The 23,447-nt window shown below is 42.2% G+C and overlaps 1 protein-coding gene across 1 annotated transcript in view; it reads right to left on the reverse strand.

Annotated features, from left to right (window-relative positions):
* Positions 1-271: 271 nt before the first annotated feature.
* ctnna2 (catenin (cadherin-associated protein), alpha 2) overlaps positions 272-23,447 on the reverse strand; it is a 382,835-nt gene continuing 359,659 nt past the window's right edge. The window contains exons 16-18 of the mRNA XM_034079805.2: positions 22,756-22,861; positions 3,539-3,673; positions 272-1,376 (exon numbers count right to left, since the gene is read on the reverse strand). Coding sequence (XP_033935696.1) covers positions 1,089-1,376; positions 3,539-3,673; positions 22,756-22,861 — 529 coding nt within the window. The 3' untranslated portion in view covers positions 272-1,088. The remainder of the gene's footprint in view (positions 1,377-3,538; positions 3,674-22,755; positions 22,862-23,447) is intronic.

Here is a 23,447-nt window from a genome sequence, read left to right on the forward strand (position 1 = left end):
GAAAGAGTGCTGACCTAAGACCAATTCTCTCAGTCACAGTGAAGTAATGGAACTTGACCTGTGGCCCTAAATCAATATGCCTATTCTTGTAAACTTGTAGTACTAGTAGATTTTCTTTCCTCTTCTGGAATCTTTTCATCTGCTGGTCTTGCATGGAAACCTCTAATGATTATGTTGGATCCTTCAGATTAATAAGAGGCTTCCCTGCTGTTATACTCACAGATTGACATGTTCTGCTGGAAATGTGACGGTAAGAAAGACACGTGAAAGATTGAGGGTCAAGTTGAGAGATTTATTAGAGAAGGGTGAATATAAAGGTACTGTATGCAGGGATTTCTATTCTCTGAGCAAACCACAACTATTCAAACCTGTCTGTCTATATTTATACGCTACACAACTTCCAATAAAGGTCATCATTAAATAAATTGAATTTCAAAAGGCATTACAATATACCATACGTGTGCTTCTCGAAAAAAACACTATGGGTTGTTATTATAATCATCAGGGACAAGGAAACTACTTGGATGCCAACCCTTCCAGGTATCTCAAACATACATTATTCCTAGCACTACAGGTTACATTCAAATTGAAATAAACATACCAAGTGGGAGCATACCAACATTGACATAATCCCTTTAGATTACTGCACCATTCAGGATTTCCATTCAGACAGTTTAAATGTGTATACAAGCAGCCAGTCATTAGCACGTTAAAGATATAGCTAAAATATCAACTGCCACATATTTTTAAATGCCCCTCTTCCTCTTCTGATATGTCTCTTTTTTTCAACTTTATATATTCTAAAGTACTTGTGCCACATTTTGGCTCTCACATAATAAGCTACATTAATATTGATAAATAGTGTATGGTGTGTGCTGGCTGCCTGCGAGCCATGAGGCCCGCAGTGTTCACAGGAGCCGCAGTGTGGCAGTTTAATATGTACTGTAGTCCTCCTGAGGTGTCACCAAACACACACGGGGCAAACAGAGGTGGGTTAACACAATTTAAAAAGGGAATTTTTCTTTAGCATGTCACCGTCATGTTTTGTCTTTTTTCTGGGGGAAGCATGACTTTCATTTTTTTTTATCTTAGAAGGAGTCCATGGCCTTGAATTCGCTGAGGGCCTGGACAGGGGAGATGTGTTTCTTCTGGGAGCCTCGTCTCACCCGTGTCTGGCACTCCTCGGGCTTCTCCCTTTTTACCAGAGGCTTCTTCTCAGGGGCTTTCATGCGCCAGGACACCACGGGTGAGTTGACAGCCGCTGTTCCGTACACCTTCTGGTACTTAGTAGAGGCTACATAAGATGCCTTTACAGTCAGCACCACTGCGTTCATTAGGTTCTTGGCTGATTGGATGAGGGAAGTGGCACTATCCAGCTACAGGAGGGCAAAGAGAGTGGAAGGGGAGAAAGAGAGAGACAAATTAAGGTTAAAAATGTTCAATGTGGAGAAAAAGTGCAATGACTTTCAGGCCTTTAACAAGAACTAAGGATATTAGCTCTCTGAAACCAAGGAGGTCTTTGCTCCAACTGGCAATTAAGCAGATTAAAAAAACGTGGCCCTTGCTATGTGACATCTTATTTTAGCAGGTCTTAATTAGCAGAGGCAGGGGTCAGGTCTTCCTCTGTCTCCGCCTGTTTTGTTTGGCTGACATTTAAGGGTCGACGGACAGTGGGCCGCCTTGTACCACACACTGAGACGAGAGCTTATTTAATGAGCGTGGACTCCAGCTGGCCACCATGAAAAGGTTAATATCTCAGCATGCATTCTTGCATATCTCATGTGAGACAAATTATAAGAGAGTCCTGAGATAATTATGAAGAAGTGCTTCAACACAAAATATAAGGAAGCCCAAAACAAAGATAAAAGTCATGTCAGATTTTCATTTGAGGAAGAAATCATACCAATGTAGTTATTTGGAAAGTTATTTACTAATGCATCAATTTCCCTTTATCTCTCCTGATAGGAAATCTCTCACAGTGTAGTGTGCGTCTATCCGTCTGTTCTGGAAGAGAGATCCCTCAACTGTTGCTCTTCCTGAAGTTTCCCCCTTGTTCCTCTCTGGTTGTTCAAGAGTTTGTTTTCTGGGGTTTTGATTGATTGCTTTTATTGATGTACAATTTTTCAAATAGACAAACATTGTTATCCTTAAGACAATTAACATATAAAAAAAAAAAATCTTAAAGGTCGGGTAGGTAAGTTTGAGAAACCGGCTCGATGCACTTGTTGTTATATTCCATGGAATGCTCTTAACATCCCGATAGCAATGAATATCTTAAGTGCTTTGACAAAAAATCCTTAAAAAAATTTCATCTGTGGAAGCCGTAGTACTGTAAAAAGCACGACCATTCATTTTAGCCGGTCCGGCTAAAATAACTGGATGGCCTACCTGCCTTTCAGCCTTCCATCTGTGCACAAACTTATCTCGTGCCCTCATTGTTCGTGTGTGTTGGAGGAGGGGCACTGTAAGGAAGTGGCATATTTTTTCCGGCTGTGTATTTTCAAATTCTAGCTGGTTTCTCCAAAATTACCTACCCCACCTTTAACATCCAACTACACCTCACATAATACAAAATTAAAAAAATAACTCCCACAACAAAAAACAAGGACAGCTGAAAAATATCATTGAAAATGTCACAACCACAATGCTATAATTATTGAGAGTATACCTATTTATAGTATTGTACATACTTTTTACTCTAAGCTGCTTTGGCAGCAGTCCTACGCTTCTGAATCTTTCACTGCCATCATGAGTTTGAGGGGATGCATTTAATAAATACCCAATAATATTATTTACCATCACATACAGTTTGTTTCTTATCTTAATTGAGGGTGTAGATAAAGTGTAATGTATGCTATTGAGTCTTAAAACCCTTGAAGGCAAATGTGTGCATGTATACTGATTTATAAATACAATTTAAGTTAATTATAGTTTACCACATGATAATTTCATTATGCAGGAACACCTCACCTCTGAAAGAAAATAACTACCACTAACTGCCTGCTTTATGGACGTAACTCTTTGCATAGGAAAACAATCGGCTTTACAGGGGGAATATGTATATTTGATCAAAAGTACAAATAAAATATTACAAAGTTGAAAAGGACAATTCTACTCAAGCTAATCAATACTTTTTCATTCAAACTAAAAGCTTTGAAATGGAGAATAGAACACAAATGTATTAGTTCAGTCAAATGCAAGCAATGTGGGATAATTGACTGATTTTAGTTTGACCAGGGATAATAGGGTTCATGAAGCATGAAAAATACAAATGGAAAAAAGCCTGCAGAGCATCTTTCTGGTATTATTAGATACTAATCGGACTGAAATAATTGCATCAGTCTTATCCTGCATGACTCTTCATCTGGTCTTCCAAGCTTCATCGTGACCTTGAGCTAAGAGGTTTGCCCACCAGCAGTGCAGAGCATAAAACATGTCTTAAATTGACCTCTTCTAGTGTTTCAAGCCTAAAAGCCTATCTAGAGAGCATGAGTGTGAGTAGAGCTGGTCACGTGCTGTTTAGTATGGACACACTTACCCCGGACACGATGAGCTCTCCTCCCAGATTCTGGACCTCAGCTTTCACCTTGCTGCAAATGTTGAGCTGATGACAGTACAGGGCAATTCTCTGCAGGTAGGCCAGCAGATCCTGCTTGCATGCTGAATCAGGGCACTGAATGGAACAGAAGCACAAGGAAAATATGTTCAAAAGACGAGAAAATAAAGCTATAATACCATAAGTGACAATTGTTTAGTTTTCAATTCTACCAGCCAGTCAATAATCCAGTTGTGTTCTATATAAATAAAGCATGTTGATGAAATATGATTCATGTAGAATTTGGGAAACTGAGGCCACTGTGTAACAGTGATGATGTCAGTGACTGGCTAAGTGACAGTTAAGAGCACAAACTTATGATCTTTGACATTTGGCCAAATCGTTGACATCCTTTTTATGACATTTATGGGACATTTCAGTTAAAGATACATTTTCTTTTGTGAGATTCTGAGTGACAATATTCACCTTAGAGTAGTCTGCCTTCTCTGGAATATTATGGAAGTAGATAATGCTTTGCTTGTGGATCTCAAACCACCAAAAACACATTTGAAAACTCCACAGTGATGTCCTTTTTTACATAAATCATGCCAAAAAACCACATCCTTGATGTAAGCAGGAACTATTTTTATACCCTATCACCGCACAGAAGGAAGCGCGCATTTACTCATGAATGAGAGGCTCTCCTGAGTTTTTCAAATTAATTTTGTGTGAACCTTAAACCAAGCACCATCTGGATCCCTAACTTACCAAAGAAGGCACACATCTCTACGGACAATGTATCCAACACTGCCACTAACAATCTGAATTGACAAATAGTAATATGTATTTTTAATTTAGGGTGAACTGCCCCCTTGGGATTCTGCCTCAGATCCTTGTTGTGTATTTGTGTCAATTACCTACAGACATTGGATGATTTACAGGACACATACATTTGTGTAACCAACAGCAAACATTGTATACATAATTCATTCTAAGACACCCACATATATGTCAGAAGGCAATAGTAAATATGTAATGAAGGAATGAAATAAATGAATTCAAAACAAAAATCAGACTCAGTCCTCTTTGCATGCTTTGTTTGAGGTTAACACTGGATCATTTGAGATGATAAAAGAATCATTTCATTTCAAGCCTTTATTTATCCAGGTGTATCCCTTGAGATCATTGATCTCTTTTTCAAGGAGAACTGCTCATGAATGGAAAGCTTCTGTTGCTGACAGAAAGGATACTTAATCATATGATGACAGAAAATAGAGCCAACAAGACAACATATTTGTCACAGAGCCACATCAATTTGAAGGAATAAAATAATCTGGGCCCTATTTTAGGCATTATTGGCAAATACCAATACCATCTGGTTTTAGGTGGTTTCCCAAATAGGCTTGAAATTTCAATTCTCTACCAAATTGGATTTTCTTTTTAGGAACCACAGTCTCTCATGTTGAAATCTTAACCAAAACATTACGGCTCCAGCATTCTGTAACACTAATTAAATGTATCTACAATGTGCCTTGAAGATGCTGTTCAACATTCTGATTTATATGGGGGTTTGTGGAAGCTTGAGTTTTAAAGGAAAGTTGAATAACACCGGAAAAAAGGAAATTTGTCAAGAAGCAAACATATCAATCAACAATGAATGGACATAACACTTTTTATCATTTGTTCCTAGTACCAGCAGTTCTGACTTGGTCCCACTGGCCTTCAACTGTGTAAAAAGCAATCATGCAGTGAAGCAAATGGACCAAAAGGGAATAGGAGAAAGCCTCCTCAGGTCTCATACTATCAAACCGTTTTCCCCTATTATTCCATCTGGAAGCCTTCCAGGAGTCAGCCATGGCCCACTAAGCTCCCAGTGGGTTAAGAACACTGCATCAGCTGCTTAAACACTGTGAGCATCATTTTGTAGCAACACCTTTCTTCGAGCCATTAATATTAAAGGTTCCTAACTAGGACATTCAGCAGCACAGTGTGTGGAAATGCACAGCTCATTTCCTTGTCTTGTGGGCTGGGGTAGAGGGGGATGGCAAGTTAAACAGCAAGCTGTGATATGAATACATCCCTCCAGGACTTTCATGTTTAATGGCTGCCCATCTTTTCTCCTTCTTTATGAGATAGGTCCCCTTATGCTAAGACCAGTTGTATTTGAGTGCCTCTCACAAAAAGCGAGTAAAAAAAAAACGCCTTTTAAAAGTAAATTAAAATTGTTTGTACCTACTATATAATTGCAAAGAGGAATTCAAGTCATTATTTACGTATATATTGGGAAAATACTCAATGTACTGTTCAAATATCAGAGTAACACATGATAACAAAGGCCCTATGTAGCTGTGTACGTAACAGGATGTATGATGACCCAGAAGAGTATCAGGACACACTGTTCTAGGCATATGATTAACATGATGATTCAGCCTCTATGGAGTGACCAATTATGTTTGAAAATGATCACTCCTCACCGGCTTGAGCTTCAATATCAGGAAACACGTATTTATTATCCTTGCAAGAATGGAAGTAGTCATCACATACAGAGCATATTGTACAACTATTTCCCGAACAGTATCCTACATGCTTACAAGACAGGGTGTTTCACAGTCACAGGATGCAGAAATGCCGTTTCAAAGCAGTATACAATGTTTTGTTTGGAATAGCTAAGGCCCACGTCAGACATGATCATGCTTGTCATATGTCTATCTCCATACACTACAAAAACTCAAAATCTTGCGCAGTATATTTGTCTAATTTCTAGTCAGAATATGCCTTTACACTGAGATATCGGGTCTTGTTTTTAGACAATGCATCATCTTGTTAAGTCAAATAATCTTATTTTGAGTTGTATCTCAAATGAAACACATATTCTTTTACATATTTATTCGAAAATCACCAACTAACATCAGAAAACAGAACACTTTTGAGCATTTGCGGCTTATTTTTTAACGATATTTCATGATTCTGGTCAAATATAGTTCAAAATATGTTCTCCCAGCTAATTACAAGATCTGATGTATCTAAATATCCCATCTTCAAGGAATCTTACCAGGCACATTTTCACTTTTTGTACTTATTTCAAGTGAAAACACCGTGTTTTCATTATTTTTTCAGTGTATAGGCTGAATCATCATGTTTATCATTGTCACATAGCTATCATATGCCTAAAACAGAATGTACACAGCTACGTAGGGCCATTGCCATCATGTGCTACTCTGATAATTGAAGAGTTCAGTTCAGTTCCCAACAAGGATTTTGAAGAGCAGAGTAAATAAGGGGAGAGCTGCCACCAGCATCCCCTCAGTCAGTGGCACTGAATTCAGCCTGGGTGAAGCTACCAGCTCATAGAGCAGCCAGTGAGGCAGAGGGAAGCTTCTCCCTGCACCGCCAGTCCTGCCTGGCATCACTGCTAACTGCACTTCACACTGCTGGCCCCCTTACACACACACACACACACACACACACACACACACACACACACACACACACACACACACACACACACACACACACACACACACACACACACACACACACACACACACACACACACACACACACACACACACACACACACACACACACACACACACACACACACACACACACACACACACACACACACACACACACACACACACACACACACACACACACACACACACACACACACACACACACACACACACACACACACACACACACACACACACACACACACACACGCTGCTGCCCAGGCCAGTTTGATGCAGACATAACACAATTGTTCCCTATTGTGCTGTTGACTAATAGTCAATTTCTCCCACACATTCCCTGTTGATGTAAATAAACAATATGGTCCATTACTTTGCCAAGCCCATTGAAACTCTCTCTATCTCTCCCCCTCTGTCCTTCATTGTGAAGCAGCCTTCATTACAGCTTGGTTTGCTGCCTGACTTTTCTCAGCCCTCTCTGAAACTCCCTCTATCCGCAGTGCTTCTGTCAGTGTTTCAGAAATATATTTGTCCAGTCCAGTAGAGAAACAGGTGAGCTTTATTTTTTCCCGCTTTATAATTTTGCCTTAAATGAATGAAACTTGCTCCTGATGGATAATTCAGGAGGATGATGTGAACTCTGGTGTTAAAATGAGGGCAATCCACTATCAGAGTGTGGCAGTCTGTCAAAACACAAGTCACACCTTACACTGATGCTGCATTAATAAGCAGGCTAAGACTGACCTTTCCTAAAGTGTCAACACTAGTAAGCCGGTTATTTATTTTTTGACTTCTAACTGACCTCTTTTGCTGATTTTCTTTAACTATGGCACTCTTCAATACAGTTCTTATTTCTGCTTCATTACATAGCCAATAGTAGAGACATTGGAAAGAGAGCAGGATAAAATTAAGACGCAATGGAAAATGGAGCATGGTACACACATTTATACAATTATGGCTGAATGACACTACTGTTTTCTAGTGTATTCTAAAACTACTTATTATATTTAAGTAACAACTGAATTTAATAGTTTTAAATAGTCAACATATATGTGTGAGGATCAGATGCAGTGTTTCAAAACTCAGTAGAAGTAAGTTATGTGTAGTTTGGATCTTAATTCCCCCCCAAAATGTACTCCTTCTGGTCACAAAACACAATAAATGGGATGATGAATTTCCAATACATTAAAGGGAATATATATATATACATATTTATCCATGTTGTACAGTACCATTTTTCTACTGAGGTACTGAGGCTGGTCCCGAATGCACATACAGTATACATGCTTATTACAACATGTTCATCTAAAGACATTAGGAGGTGAGAAACTGACATCACTCCCACGATGAGAAATGTTATTTGGTTAGAACATAGACTATTTATAAAAACATTAGCCTTAAAAAGTTATGTTTTTTTATCTGTACTGCTTTCTCTTACTATCTGTAAAGCTCACAATTCTAGTCCTGATTCCTATGTATCAGGTTTCCCCGCTTAATAGTACTTTTTGTTTTTAGTAAGCAGCCATTTAATTGCACATCAGTCACACTTGGTTTCCCTGCTGTCAGTAGAGGCGACAGGAGCTTTGCTCTTGTTGTTCTGAACTCAACGCGACAGGGCTTTCCGCTGTGACAACTAAAGTAAAACCTGGAAGTTTTGAATACTTCTGATTAGCATGTGTTTAGCAGCATTTGGAAAAACAAATTTGACACTTAAGTTATTATATATATACATTTTATTTATTGGGATAAACCCCTTGAGACGCACCATCTCGTTTTCATTAAGTAAGTTATATCACACAAACCAATGCTAAAACTGAAAGTTCACGAGTGCAATGCTTTAGACACATATTCTTGAATCGGAAAGGGAAGTTCACCAATAAAGGCAACGTGATAAAGATAAGGCTTGATTACTCCAATATTTTCGTTACTGTCATGAAATGTCATTGAATAAAAAAAACTAAAATTAATGTATCCTACCTACCTTAATGTATCCTACCTTCAACTGTAGACAATACATAGTATAATATGACTTGTTACACCATTTATGTCCAAAAGGACTGGACACATTAGTGAGCCACACTATTTCTTTGGTTCAAATGTTCCTTCACAACAGTAAACATGGTGGCACAGTGGACTAGAGCGTTGGTGTTCAGATCAGGGGAGCACAGGTTCAAACCCCACTGCAGTGATCATGTCATTGTATCCCTGCAAGACACTTCACTCCAACTTTCTCCTGTGGGGATTGCCCACAGTATTGAGTATGTAAGTTGCTTTGGATAAAAGCATGTGACTGTGGGACTGCAGGGTGATACATACTTTTACATCAATGTATGTCTCAGAATAGGTGTGCATGATGTTTTTACAACCATACCAGTTTTTATGTATGTAGGAGTCATACTTTAACAATGAAGCAGGGTAAAGAAAATGGAGTGGGATAAATAGTGTTGAAAAAAGTCATTGCTGGAGTGAAATGGGGTGAGTTGGCTCGAGGGGTTTTTCTAAGTCAAGTGCTGTGCTTAAATGACTATGAAAGAGTTTGCCGTCCTTCCACGGTTCCATGCAGAATTGCCTTCCACTTCGCACTTGTTCATCAATAGGGCTGATGTGGAGTCATGCCGACAAGGTTTGCTACTTAAGGGGCCTGTCTGAAAGCAGCGGAGCAGCCTTTATTCTTACTGTCAAGCCACAGTGCTCTCAATAAACACAGGTTACCTACCACAATGCGCAAATGCAAAATACTTGTCTTCTTTGTATGGAAGAAAACAAATAATGAAGTTATGTTATGCATAGTGTAATTCCATTAAGAGACTTCATAAAAGCAAACTTTTGCTGGTTTAACTTTTAATAACCTATTCCAATCATTGAATAGCATGGCAACCAGATGCCCCAAATGCCTAACATGAAAACGCTTTTAATATAAATATATGTTGGAAATAAAAATGTCCTCAAGCCCCTCTGTATTTTCCTGAACATAGCTCTGATGTCTATGAAAGTGTAACAGAAGGCGTTGAATATTCAATAAACACTGGTCTAGGAACCATTTAAGTGAGAATAAAATGGCAAGCCACCTGCTCTTTTCATTACAGCAACTGTTGATTTAGACACATGCTTTGCCAGAGAATTGCCATGTGACAGATTCACTCCCACGTAAACCCTCTATAACTCCGATCAGCTTTTGGCAGTCTCCAAGCCCAGAAATTAATACATAACCACACACGCAAGTTCATGCTTACTTTGTCATTACTATCCTATATCTGCTCTAATTAACAAACACAAGCCATGACGCACACTGAGACCAGCTTTCAGGGACAAATGTTCTCACACATGCACAAATACAAAACATTTTATAAACAGACACACAAACAAATTACGACTCAAGGAAATGTCAAATTGGAGTGTTATCAGTGTAACATCTTGTCTTTGTCCAAATTCTAAAATGTTGTGATAATAATCATTTTTACAACAATGGTTTAAAACACTACTCATAAGTCAATGTCAAAGGGCTCCTATGTGTTTAGTGTCCTGTCTGTCTGTAACTTTGTGTGGTATTGTTACCACTGATCAGAGGCCTGTACTACGAAGCCGGATTTTCGCTTAGCGAGCTAACTTCAGGGGAAACTCTGGGTTTCCGGTCCTACTGTACGACGCTGGTTCACTTCTTAGCGGGCTAGATTTCCATGGTAACTTATGCTGAACGGCTAGCCAGGGGCCTATACCACGAATCTAGTTCACCATATCCTGGATATGTTTTGAGTTATCCGGTTGACTTAATCCAAAACAAAGCCGCTCTCGCTAAACTGTCCTACGACGCTGGTTATCAACTCGTTCGCTCAAGCCAGCCGTGTCCTATTAGGTGCGCGTTCACATAAAAGGGGTGGTATCTGAGCATTCGACCAATCACAAACATGGAGAAGTTAAACTTTAAACATCCATGACTTAAACACTTTATCCAGGATAAAAGCCACACCTGCAAGGTGAATACAGCTGGTAAAAGAAAAAGTGTTTGAATGCGTACATTAACAGGTTTATGATATCACTGCCCCGTCCAAGACACGAGTGGATCTGACTTTAATTACATTTGACTCGAGTGTTTCGTCAACTTAATGTGTTGCTTAAAATAATACTTCTGCATACAGTATGTGACACTGTGAGTGTTGCACGGCCAGATACGGCTAGATAAGCTGACTCAGATAAGGAAATATATGATACATTATGATGTGATATGAATGATAATGGGACACATCGACGTCTGCACTCACAGTGCCGCGGACTGTACGTAATGTTACTTTGATCCGGTTACTTATGTTGTGGCAGATATTTAAGTAAGCTTTCTTAACGCTAATGTTATAATAGTCAGATTGCTCTGAAGATGGGAGGTGATATTCTATTAATGTTCACGTTCACACAGTCGGTGATTTGAACTGCAACGGCAGTTTAAACTGTATTTCCTTTATCCTGTAATATGACTTGATCGCTTTAAACTCTGCACACTGTTGTTATCAGCTGTTCCACCATGGTTTCTACCTCAACCTGTAATAGATGTATCCTTATTGAAACGGTTACATTCAATGAAAAATAAAATCAATGTGCAGGCTTACGTGAACACTGTTCTACATGAACAATATGGGCAGTTTATACAACCCAGTATCACGGCATTTCGTGTTCACCAATACGATTTTTAATCTATTGATTCGTGTTCACCAACACGATTTGCCCCTTTTTTTCGTGTTGCACAGCACGATTTTAAAAGCAATGTATTTCTACTGCCTGCAGCACGTCTTTTTCTCCGGTCGGGTCGTGGGAGACCGGAAGCTGTGTGGTTCATAAAAACATGTTCTTACTCAATATCAAGCCACAATTATTGCTTTTATTTTAAATCGTATAATTTCGGACTTTTGTTGCCGTCTGTGAGGAAAATAAATGGGGCTCAGAGCCTCAGGATACTGAAATCTGTATTTTTAAATATTTTTTCCTTCTAATTTGTTATTCTTTTCAAAATAACACACTGTTATTTACTCACCAATAACACACAATTATCCTTGCTTTTATTTATTGGTTTAATTCCATAATCTCGGCCTTTTTTGGTGTCCGTCAGGAACTGAATTTCAAAATAAAAATAACCGGAAACAGACGTAGACCTATAAGGGACATTTCGAGCATCATTGCGATTGTCAACATTTCTGAGTTTAGGATGGCCGAAGACACTACACTACCCATAATCCCCAGCTTTAGGACTACAGTCCCCGTAAGGTTACGCAGAGCGTCAAACAGCTGTGTGAAATGGAACGAAACCACGCCAGACTATCCAAAACTGGAATCGAACACCCCCCCAGAACTATAGGTTACTTACGTAACCCCAGTTCTCAGAGTAACATGAAGTGAGATGTCTCACTATGGGATGCGCCTCATCGCGGAGCAAACAGAAGCATCAATCTCATTACGCCAATCCTGATTGGCCGGTGATTCTTGACGTCAACGTCAGGGGAAATCACCCCCTATAAATAGCCTGCGCCACGACGCATGCGTCATTCAAAATAAGCACCTCTTCTCGCTTCACCATAGCAAGGAGGGCCGTCTGGTGAGACATCTCACTTCATGTTACTCTGAGTACTTGGGTTACGTAAGTAACCTATAGTTCTCATTCATAACACTCGGTTCGATGTCTCACTATGGGATATTGTAGCTCCCGTATTGCCAGACGAGCTTATCTCGAAGATCACCGATCAACCAGAATTGAACAGGTGGAGTCCCGACTCAACAAGGTGCCCAGCACTGCTCGGGCCACACTTGGAGCGGAGACGTCCAGCCTGTAAAAGCGGACAAAAGTGAGTGGCGAAGACCAGCTTGCCGTCGCACAGATATCCTGGATGGAAACGCGCGTGCCGGTGGTGCCCTTAAAGCCCTGGCCGGCACTGCGCATGTGTGTGGCGGTGGCTTCACGGACCCGTCAATAATCCGTCCTTTGAGAGATGCCGTAGCTGCTCTCGAAAGGGGAAGGATTGACGGGCCACTCTTTACAGCTCTATCCGGCACTGCATACGCACGTGGCGGTAGTGCCCTTAAAGCCCCAACCGGCACTGCGCATGCGCATGGCAGTGGTGCCTTCACAGACCCGTTTATTATCCGCCTTTTGAGAGAGGCCGTAGCTGCTCTCAGAAGGGGATTTATGGTTAACGGACTGTTTATTGTCTTTCTTTTCATTTTTTCAGGCTGCGCCCTTGGCCGGAGCCTGGATGCGTCAGCGGAAAATGGTTTATTCAGACAATAACGATGTGACATGTGTCTTGTGCGGACTTGAGGATGGCGTTGAGACATCTCTCGAGGCGGCGGGGACACATTTAGAGCCGGGGAAGGAATTTCCAGCTCCGTCACGGAGGGGAGAAGGAGGGGCTGTCAGGCCGCTCGCTTCCTCTTCCTCGCCTGCTGGCCGAAATTCTGGTTCGGCTGTGCCTGGGCTACAGCCGGAGCCGGAGATTTTCTAGACCAACTCGCCCTCGTCTCCTGCCTGGGCTGGGGACTCGGGGCGGGCTGCGCCCTCTGCTGTCCCGGTACTTTGAACCCAGCAGAGCGCGGTGCAGCGTGGGCGAAGGGCCGCCGTTGCAAAAGCCGCCGCTGGACCCTTCGAGGGAGACAAAGGTGGAGAGCCTCGTCTTCCTTCTTTTTCGACTCGCACTTCCTTTGCATGGAAGCGAGAGCGGAGCCGAAAATCCCCTCGGGAACGATGGGCATGTCAAGCACATCTTCCTTTTCCCGGTATGGGAGGTTGGTGAGGTTGAGCCATCTAGCTCTTTCCTGCACCACCATGATCCCCATTACCTTGCCCGTGGCCTGGACGGCGCAGCGTTGGACACGGAGACAAATGTCTGTGACCGCGGCTATCTCGTCCAGAGTGGTCGGTCCAGGATTGCTCGACATATCCTCACAGAGCTCCGCTTGGTATGCGGTTAGCATCGAGGAAACGTTCAGAGCCCTGGCGGACAACGCTGCGGCTCTGTAGGCCCGTTCCGTCATGGTAGACTGGAATCGGTCCGTTTTTGCTGGCAGCGTGGGGTTCCTGCTTGGCGGCTGGCCCATCCTCGGTAGGAGGTGGGCTGCCACCAGCGGTTCCATAGGTGGTATGTGGAGCAGGCCGAGCCTCTCCATACCGTCACAGTCAAGGGAGGAGGCACCCTGGATTGGGGCCTTGTTGCTAAAGGGCCGGTCTCTCCACGAGACCGACACCTCATCCAACATCTCCGGGAAGACCGGGAGGAGTTGCCTCTTTGCCCTCGTTGTTTGGGAAAAAAGTTTTCCCTCGTAACGGGACCTGGAGGTCTCCTTGGCTACTTCGGGCCATGGGATGTCTAGTTTGGCCGCAGCACGCTGACACACGGCTTGTAGGTCCATACTGAGACAGGGCGAAGCTGGTGTGCTGTCGCCCGGGAGAGCAGCCATCGCTCCCGGCTTTGCAGCCTGAGTCGATGACATGAAGATGTCGTCTTCCTGCTCATCCGAGTCAGACAGGAGGAACTCAGAGGTGTACTCTTCGTCCTCCATGCAGTCTAACTCCAGGACATCTTCCGCGGGTGAAACCGTGGTGAGGTCCAGTCGGGAGCCCCAGCTTGGTATAGCGTGGGGCCCCGTTCCCGCGTTTTTCGCCGCCACCGGATCTCGGCCTGATATGGCGCGGGATTCCGGTTCTGCGGGTGCCGCTGTCGGTGAGCCCCAGACCGCAGTGAGGGGCTCCATCTCTGCGGCAGACGTCCCCGTGTCTTGATTGCCGGTCGGCGGATCAGTGGACATGAGGGGGTCCCGTCCCGACAGGTTAACTTGTTGCGCTAACCTTCGGTGGAGGCTCTTCACGGTGAGGCGGGCACAATGTCCACACGAGCCGGGGTTGTCAATGGCCTCCTGGGCGTGTTCCAGCCCGAGGCAGGACGAACAGATCTGGTGTGAGTCTGTGCCTGACACTTTCAACCCGCAACCGCAGCGCCGAGCCTCCGAGATCCTGACTCCTCTGGTGTGAGGGGGAGAGGCATCCATCTCGTTCGCCGTGAGGCGTGGAGAGGGTCCGCTCATGACAGGTACGTTCGAGAAAAAAATGTTTACCGATCTGTCTTTAATCCGGGGGAAAAAGGACAGCGTGGGTCTTTTTCTCTCAAGGATATTACCTGGTATGGTAATATTCCTGTAATCCTTTTCTCCTCCGTGGAAGAGAGAAGAAAAAAGTGTCCTTGCTACCGTGGTGTCAGTAGTGAGGGAAAAAACACAAGTTAGCAACTGGTGTGTTGCTAACTTGAAGTCAAAACCTTACCTTACTCCAGAGGAAGAACGGCGAGGTTGACTATAATATTCTTCTGTGAGAGAATCGGGTAGCCGGCTAACGCCCGTCGACCGAAAATTAGTTGGGTTCAGTCTGTGGACTGTTAAGCTAGCCCGGCTACCGTTCGAGATGTGCTCTGAAGCGAGAAGAGGTGTATGAATGACGCATGCGTCGTGGCGCAGGCTACTTATAGGGGGTGATTTCCCCTGACGTTGACGTCAAGAATCACCGGCCAATCAGGATTGGCGTAATGAGATTGATGCTTCTGTTTGCTCCGCGATGAGGCGCATCCCATAGTGAGACATTGAACGGAGTGTTATGAATGAGAACACAAGTTAGCAACTGGTGTGTTGCTAACTTGAAGTCAAAACCTTACCTTACTCCAGAGGAAGAACGGCGAGGTTGACTGTAATACTCTTCTGTGAGAGAATCGGGTAGCCGGCTAACGCCTGTCGACGAAAATTTGCTTTGGGTTCAGTCTGTGGACTGTTAAGCTAGCCCGGCTACCGTTCGAGATGTGCTCTGAAGCGAGAAGAGGTGTTTGAATGACGCATGCGTCGTGGCGCAGGCTACTTATAGGGGGTGATTTCCCCTGACGTTGACGTCAAGAATCACCGGCCAATCAGGATTGGCGTAATGAGATTGATGCTTCTGTTTGCTCCGCGATGAGGCGCATCCCATAGTGAGACATCGAACGGAGTGTTATGAATGAGAACTACACATGCTGGCTATTGTGTTTCGCAAAAAAAGTCTCTACTGAACGTTTTCCCCACAATTAGAAGTTGCCAGTATTAAACACATTGGTGTTATCAAATGTAAAACATATAATTAATAAATGGGTGAAAATTGCTTGTGTCCATAATGCGCAGCATTAATATATACCCACATGACAGCTCATTGCTACTTTATAATTCTACTCCACTACAATTCAGAGGTTAACCTGGTATTTTTACTCCACTGCATTTATTTGAGTTACTTTGCAGATTCTGATTAATTATGTGAAATATAAACAACCCTTTCAGACTTTAGTTACACCTGAGTAAAATTCAGGTAAGGTGATTGTCAAGTGCCAACGATCAGGAGAGATATTTGATAATTGGTGCTTGAGAAGACTAAACATGTATCTGCAATTGACATGAATGGAAACAAGTAATAAAGTATATTTTACTCGTTATTCTCTACTAATAGTTAATTAAAGACTGTATATTATGGCTATTTTGCACATCCCTTTCAAGATTTTCAAAGGTTTATTGACATATCATATACAACTACGGTGTATAGTTATGCAATGAATGAAAAACTTGGGTCACAGGTTCCTCAACAGTGCATTACAAGACATCTATCAATATGTGTGTACCTCCACCATTAAACTGTCATATTCTGCACATTTCTTATTCTATCTACATACATAAGAGTATAATTAATGTGTATAATATCAGTTAAAATAAGTGCTTCAACATAGTTAACATTGCAGGAAAGCAATATATTAGACGTTAAGTACTTTGTCAGGCTTAATATTTATCTGTAGATAGATACCCCCACAAAACACATGTAGACTTGGAGAAGGCGTATGACCGGGTTCCCAGGGAGTTACTGTGGGAGGTGCTGCGGGAGTATGGGGTGAGGGGGTCTCTACTCAGGGCCATCCAATCTCTGTACTCCCAAAGCGAGAGCTGTGTCCAGGTCCTCGGCAGTAAGTCAGACCCTTTTCCGGTGAGGGTTGGCCTCCGCCAGGGCTGCGCTTTGTCACCAATCCTGTTTGTAATATACATGGATCGGATTTCGAGGCGTAGTTATGGGGGGGGGGGTCTGCAGTTCGGTGGACTAAGGATTGCACCACTGCTTTTTGCAGATGATGTGGTTCTGATGGCTTCATCGGTCTGCGACCTTCAGCACTCACTGGATCGGTTCGCAACCGAGTGTGAAGCGGCTGGGATGAGGATCAGCACCTCCAAATCTGAGGCCATGGTTCTCAGCAGGAAACCGATGGACTGTCCACTCCAAGTAGGGAATGAGTCCTTACCCCAAGTGAAAGAGTTCAAGTATCTCGGGGTCTTGTTCTCGAGTGAGGGAACAATGGAGCGTGAGATGGGCCGGAGAATCGGAGCAGCGGGAGCGGTATTGCAGTCGCTTTACCGCACCGTTGTGACGAAAAGGGAGCTGAGCCAGAAGGCAAAGCTCTCTGTCTACCGGGCCATTTTCGTTCCTACCCTCACCTATGGTCATGAAGGATGGGTCATGACCGAAAGAACGAGATCGCGGATACAAGCGGCCGAGATGGGTTTCCTCCGCCGGGTGGCTGGTGTCTCCCTTAGAGATAAGGTGAGAAGTTCGGTCATCAGGGAGGGACTCGGAGTTGAGCCGCTCCTCCTTCGCGTCGAAAGAAGCCAGTTGAGGTGGTTCGGGCACCTAGTTAGGATGCCACCTGGGCGCCTCCCTAGGGAGGTTTTCCAGGCACGTCCAGCTGGGAAGAGACCAAGGGGTAGACCTAGGACCAGGTGGAGGGATTATATCTCTTCGCTGGCCTGGGAGCGCCTTGGGATCCCCCAGTCAGAGCTGGTTGATGTCGCCAGGGAAAAGAAAGTTTGGGGCTCTCTGCTGGAACTGCTACCCCCACGACCCGACCACGGATAAGCGGGAGAAGATGGATGGATGGATGGATAGATACCCCCAAAGACCTTAATCTGTTATTTAATGTTTAAATAAAGGTTAATCCGTTTTTCTGTTTTGCACCTCCTCCTATTAATATCTTTGTACATCCTGCACTAGACTGTTTTATTGTAGAGATCACTTATAGTATCTTCTTGATTTTTATATTCTATATTTCTATATTTATACTTTCCCCCTATGAAAGTATGTACTCTTAATATTTTTGTAATCAAATATAACACATAAAAACAATAATTCAATAACGTGCTTTAACCACTAGGAGGCACACAAGGTACACACAGCCATAATAACTTTGTATTATTAGTGTGTATGTACACAGTGGCGACTGGTCATTATGGGCAGGTGGGGCACAACCCCACCTAGTGTCTGCAGAAAGTATTAAAATAATGATTACAACAAAATGCAAAAAATAAATTAAAAAATATATAAAATATATTTTAAGATCATGTTTAATCATCTGATTCGTCTGTACATTGCGGTTTTAGTCTGTGTTCTTCTAATTAGTGTCTACAGTGTGTGCCTATTGAGCTGTTTAGAGCCATGTGGGACAAAACCTGATCCTGCCCCTCCCTCTGACTGTCTAAGTGAACGGTGACTGCAAAAACTACACTGCGCATGCTCAGAGTATTTTCCTATTTAATGTGTGTGGCAACAAATAATGACCATAGGGGCAAAGTGCTGCCATCCCCACCATACGTCATCTCACATCATTCAGAGCTGATTGGCTGTAAGTACGTGTGCCGCGAAAAGTGTGGTGTGTGAAGAGGAGACGAGAGAGCTGCAGTGAGGCGTCCTAAAACCCGGAAGTAAGCTGCGCATGGCTTCCCTCCACAAAAAAGCAACGAGATTTCTCCATAGGATTTTAGAAAATAGCTCCAAATAAGATCTGTGGGAAACGTAGCTGTTAGATAAATGTACGTTTTGTTCAGCCGGATAATATCCACATGTCTACCCTACTTTTATCATTTTCGAATCAAAAATCGAATGATTAGATTAGATTTATGATATACTTTTGAAACTACAAGAAGATAAGGAGGACTTTTACAAAAAAATAATAGAGATTTTTGTCCAGAAGGATAGGCAAATGGACTTAATCTTCAAGTCAAGGTAAGACTGCAATTTTATTGAAAATGGGATCTTACTAAGAGAGAACAATTCAATATTTAAATGATAAAATGACATTTTTTTGGGTATCCTTCTGTTGAACTGTATGTTTAAAAGTAATTGAAGCATCAGACAAAAAAAGCTTTTGAAAATAATATATTTTGATTTAATATATTTGTAAACCTGAAGAGTCAGAGCCTCACCAGCCATGAACCTCTCTGCAGAAGCTTATATATAGACATCTGAGTTTGTACATATAGAAACACCACTGTATGTACAACATCTGAAGATGTATAGTTTTATTCATGCTTTCACATCATTTTACAGCATATTGCTAGACTATTTCAGACTCAGTATTTACATTCTTACATTCAAAGAAAATCAGTAATATCTTTAAAAACAACAGTCCTTTTCTATCAGCTGTGCACCGTTATGGTGTAAATATAACCTATCTATGAATTAGATCAAATGTAAAAGTCAGCCGAATTAGTGTTGATACTGCAAGGAGACGTATTGTGTGAAGAGAAATTGAAGATGGTGTTTAATTGTTGATATATTTATGATCCACGTCAAGTATTCAGTTTCGGCGGCATTTCTTCCAGTTTTTCCAAAGGTCTTCTCATCAGGGCTCTCTAAATAAAGAACTACGGAAGATCTGTAATATGTAATGCAGCCGAACCGTGTATTACAATGCCGTTATGTGATGACTTTCAAAGAGAAAAGCAAGAGCACTCGGAATTAAGTATTATTTTATTCTTTTAAAATGTTTTCCGGATTTCATATAATATAAACACCAAATCCCAGCATGCATTGCGGCTAACACATCCAATCAGCGAGCTTAAAACCATAGCTGAGGATATTGGGTAATTGCTCGAAATGCCTACGTCTGTTTCCGGTTATATTTATTTTGAAATTCAGTTCCTGACGGACGCCAAAAAAGCCCGAGATTATGGAATTAAACCAATAAATAAAAGCAAGGATAATTGTGTGTTATTGGTGAGTAAATAACAGTGTGTTATTTTGAAAAGAATAACAAAAAATATTTTCCTCACAGACGGCAACAAAAGTCCGAAATTATACGATTTAAAATAAAAGCAATAACTGTGGCTTGATATTGAGTAAGAACATGTTTTTATGAACCACACAGCTTCCGGTCTTCCTCGACCCGACCAGAGAAAAAGACGTGCTGCAGGCACGAAACACATTACCAGTAGAAATACATTGCTTTTAAAATCGTGCTGTGCAACACGAAAAAAAGGGGCAAATCGTGTTCAATAGATAAAAAATCGTGTTGGTGAACACGAAATGGCGTGAGACTGGGTTGGTTTATACATTAAATAAATCAACAGTATAGAGGCGATATGCTCCAAGTGGAAGCGATTCGCCATTAAAGCAAAGAAGAAGAATAACTCCGCACAGTTGATCTCTTATCCTGGAACCTACCCTGCTCCGGCGCAGGCTAGCCATTCAGAATAAGTTATCTAGCCCGCTAAAAAGTGAACCAGCTTCGTAGGACCGGAAATCCCAGAAGTTATCTTGCCAAACGAAAATCCTGCTTCGTAGTATAGGCCCCTGGTCCGGAGCAGGTTAGGTTCCAGGATAAGAGATCAACTCAGTGAAAGCACCGCCTGCTGACCAATCAGAGCTCCGTGTGCGGAGTTTAAAGCGATCAAGTCATATTACAGGAGAAAGGAAATACAGAAAAACTACCGTTGCAGGAAAGACGGCCGGCAAAAATCAACTGACTGTGTGAACGTGAACATTAATAGAATATCACCTCCCATCTTCAGAGCAATCTGACTATTATAACATTAGCGTTAAGAAAGCTTACTTAAATATCTGCCACAACATAAGTAACCGGATCAAAGTAATATTAAGTACAGTCCGCGCCACTGTGAGTGCAGACGTCAATGTGTCCCATTATCATTCATATCACATCATAATGTATCATATATTTCCTTATCTGAGTCAGCTGAGCCGTATCTGGCCGTGCAACACTCATAGTGTCACATACTGTATGTAGAAGTATTATTTTACCCCGGTAAGAAGTGAACCAGCGTCGTAGGACCGGAAACCCAGAGTTTACCCTGAAGTTTCCTCGCTAAGCAAAGATCCGGCTTCGTAGTACTGGCCTCCTGTGTCTCAATGAGATTTTACCTGTATAAATAAAGGCTAAATATACTATATAATATAAGTGCAATGATGAACCCTACTCTGCAGTTTACTTAAGCTCTATGGAGCATTTTGGTGCTTTTATTATCAGTTTTGGTTTTAGGGCTCGCACTTTCATGTTTTCATTCAGTCTCACATTTCTCATCAGGATTGTTTTCCGGTTCAACAGGCAGAAAAACAATTATAAACTTAAAACCATAAACCAACTGTATGCTACCTGCCAAGCACCAAACAACAATCTCTCAAAGTAAGCATATTTTTCTCTTTTCTCAGGTCGAGCAAATGGCCAAACACAGCTGAAAGCGAGAGAATATGGTGTTTACATTGCTCTGTGTATGCTGAATGTGTAGATAAGCCACTGTTTGATTTAATATTTGTTCAACTTGTTTTTCAACTTCATATATGTGATGTAAGGTGGTGTTATACACCCATGTTGGTCAATGTTGTGTTAACAGCGTTGTTCAACTTCCCCAAGGAAGCCATAACATAACTTTGGAATGTGCAGTGATCATGATTAATCGGGTGATTTCTAGTCATTAATATTTCATAACCATAATTACCTTATAAAGAAATACATTTCCTGAATTTCTTAAACCACAAAATGAAATATAAAGCATAGCAACTCGTTTGAGATGTGGCAGCTCTGATGGTGATCATGTGTGCAGGCCTCTTGCGAGTTTCAGGAAAAAGAGAGACTTTAATTCTAAACTCTGATGTGAGCTCCAACATTTCTTCAGCTACGCAGCTCTGGAAAAAGGCCCAGTGTGTGATACTGAAAAGACTGAAAGAGTTTTCTAGCTAACAGCAGTTGCAATTACAATGACAAAACGTTGCCTTGATAAATCAGTGAGTCTTGTGCCTAAGTATATTCTCACTGCTTATTAGAGACAGACAAAATGAAGAAGAACATTATGCATTACCCGGAGTGATTCAGTCTGAAATACCTCCCACTTCATTTGCTGTATGCACGCACGCACGCACGCACGCACGCACGCACGCACGCACGCACGCACGCACGCACGCACGCACGCACGCACACACACACACACACACACACACACACACACACACACACACACACACACACACACACACACACACCCCTATTTCTTTCCACTCTCGTCTTCCCTAGGCACAGCACTGATTGATTAGATATTGAAAATGGTCTGTCAGCGTGTTTTAGAGAAGTACTCATCTGATAATGAATGCAACACCTCGGTTGGGAGCTAATTATATTAGCAACACAACTTGGATCTGCTGTCTTGCTCTCTCAGTGGTGGCCCCGTCGGGAGACAAAGTCACGCGGCAACACAGCCCACCGCTCCAGCTGGGCTTGTCAATGCCCACATTAAAGATTTCCAATGGCCATGCCCACTTACTCCAACTCAAAATGTGCTTTGCCGCCAGCTACTATGACACATTCAGAGAAAGTTTCACACTGGTAGGAAGAATAATGGTGATAAAAATGACAGTCACAGACACAGTTGCAAAGCTACCTGATCAGCAACGGCACGGGCCAATTTGTCCATCCTAGAACCAGCCTCTGCAATTTTCTTAGCCGCGTTGATCACATCTGAGGAGTTCTTCAGGGGGCCTTTGCCTCTGGGAAAATTCAAGGAGGGATAAAGTATTAAAAAGGAAATGTGGCCGGAGTTACAGAGGCAGAGGACATGCAGAGATTCCTTTTAAAGACCCAGTTCACCCCTGAGCTCATACAGGAGCAGCTAATTTGCTGCGGCAGCCATTAGAAATATATGACATTGCAATAAACCAACAGTACGCAATTTCCTAGACATTGGATATGAAAAATACAGTATGCCTTTGTCCCTAGAGATGCCATTTGAATCACAAAGAAACATGTTTTTTAAAAACAAAAACAGGAACATTTTCAGAACAAGGAAATAAAACAATAAAGGGAAATAATGGCTAACAACTGAGTATTTGTTCTGTGTTGTTATTTCTTGATCTGCCAGCATGTCAAAGTCATTGTGGCTAAATGATTGTGTTTGTGTAATGTCGAATTTCTATTCAGTGCTAAGATGACATTCCTTCTCAGTTTGTTCACGCCAATCTGAGTAACCGGGGTCAATGCCAAGTAATGATGGTGCAGTCATAGCACCACAGCCATAATCACTCATGAGTAATTACTAATGGCTCGGATTCTCGTTTTTTTTCACCTCTTATGGTT

Source organism: Pseudochaenichthys georgianus, chromosome 1, assembly GCF_902827115.2.
Source record: "Pseudochaenichthys georgianus chromosome 1, fPseGeo1.2, whole genome shotgun sequence".
NCBI lineage: Eukaryota > Metazoa > Chordata > Actinopteri > Perciformes > Channichthyidae > Pseudochaenichthys > Pseudochaenichthys georgianus.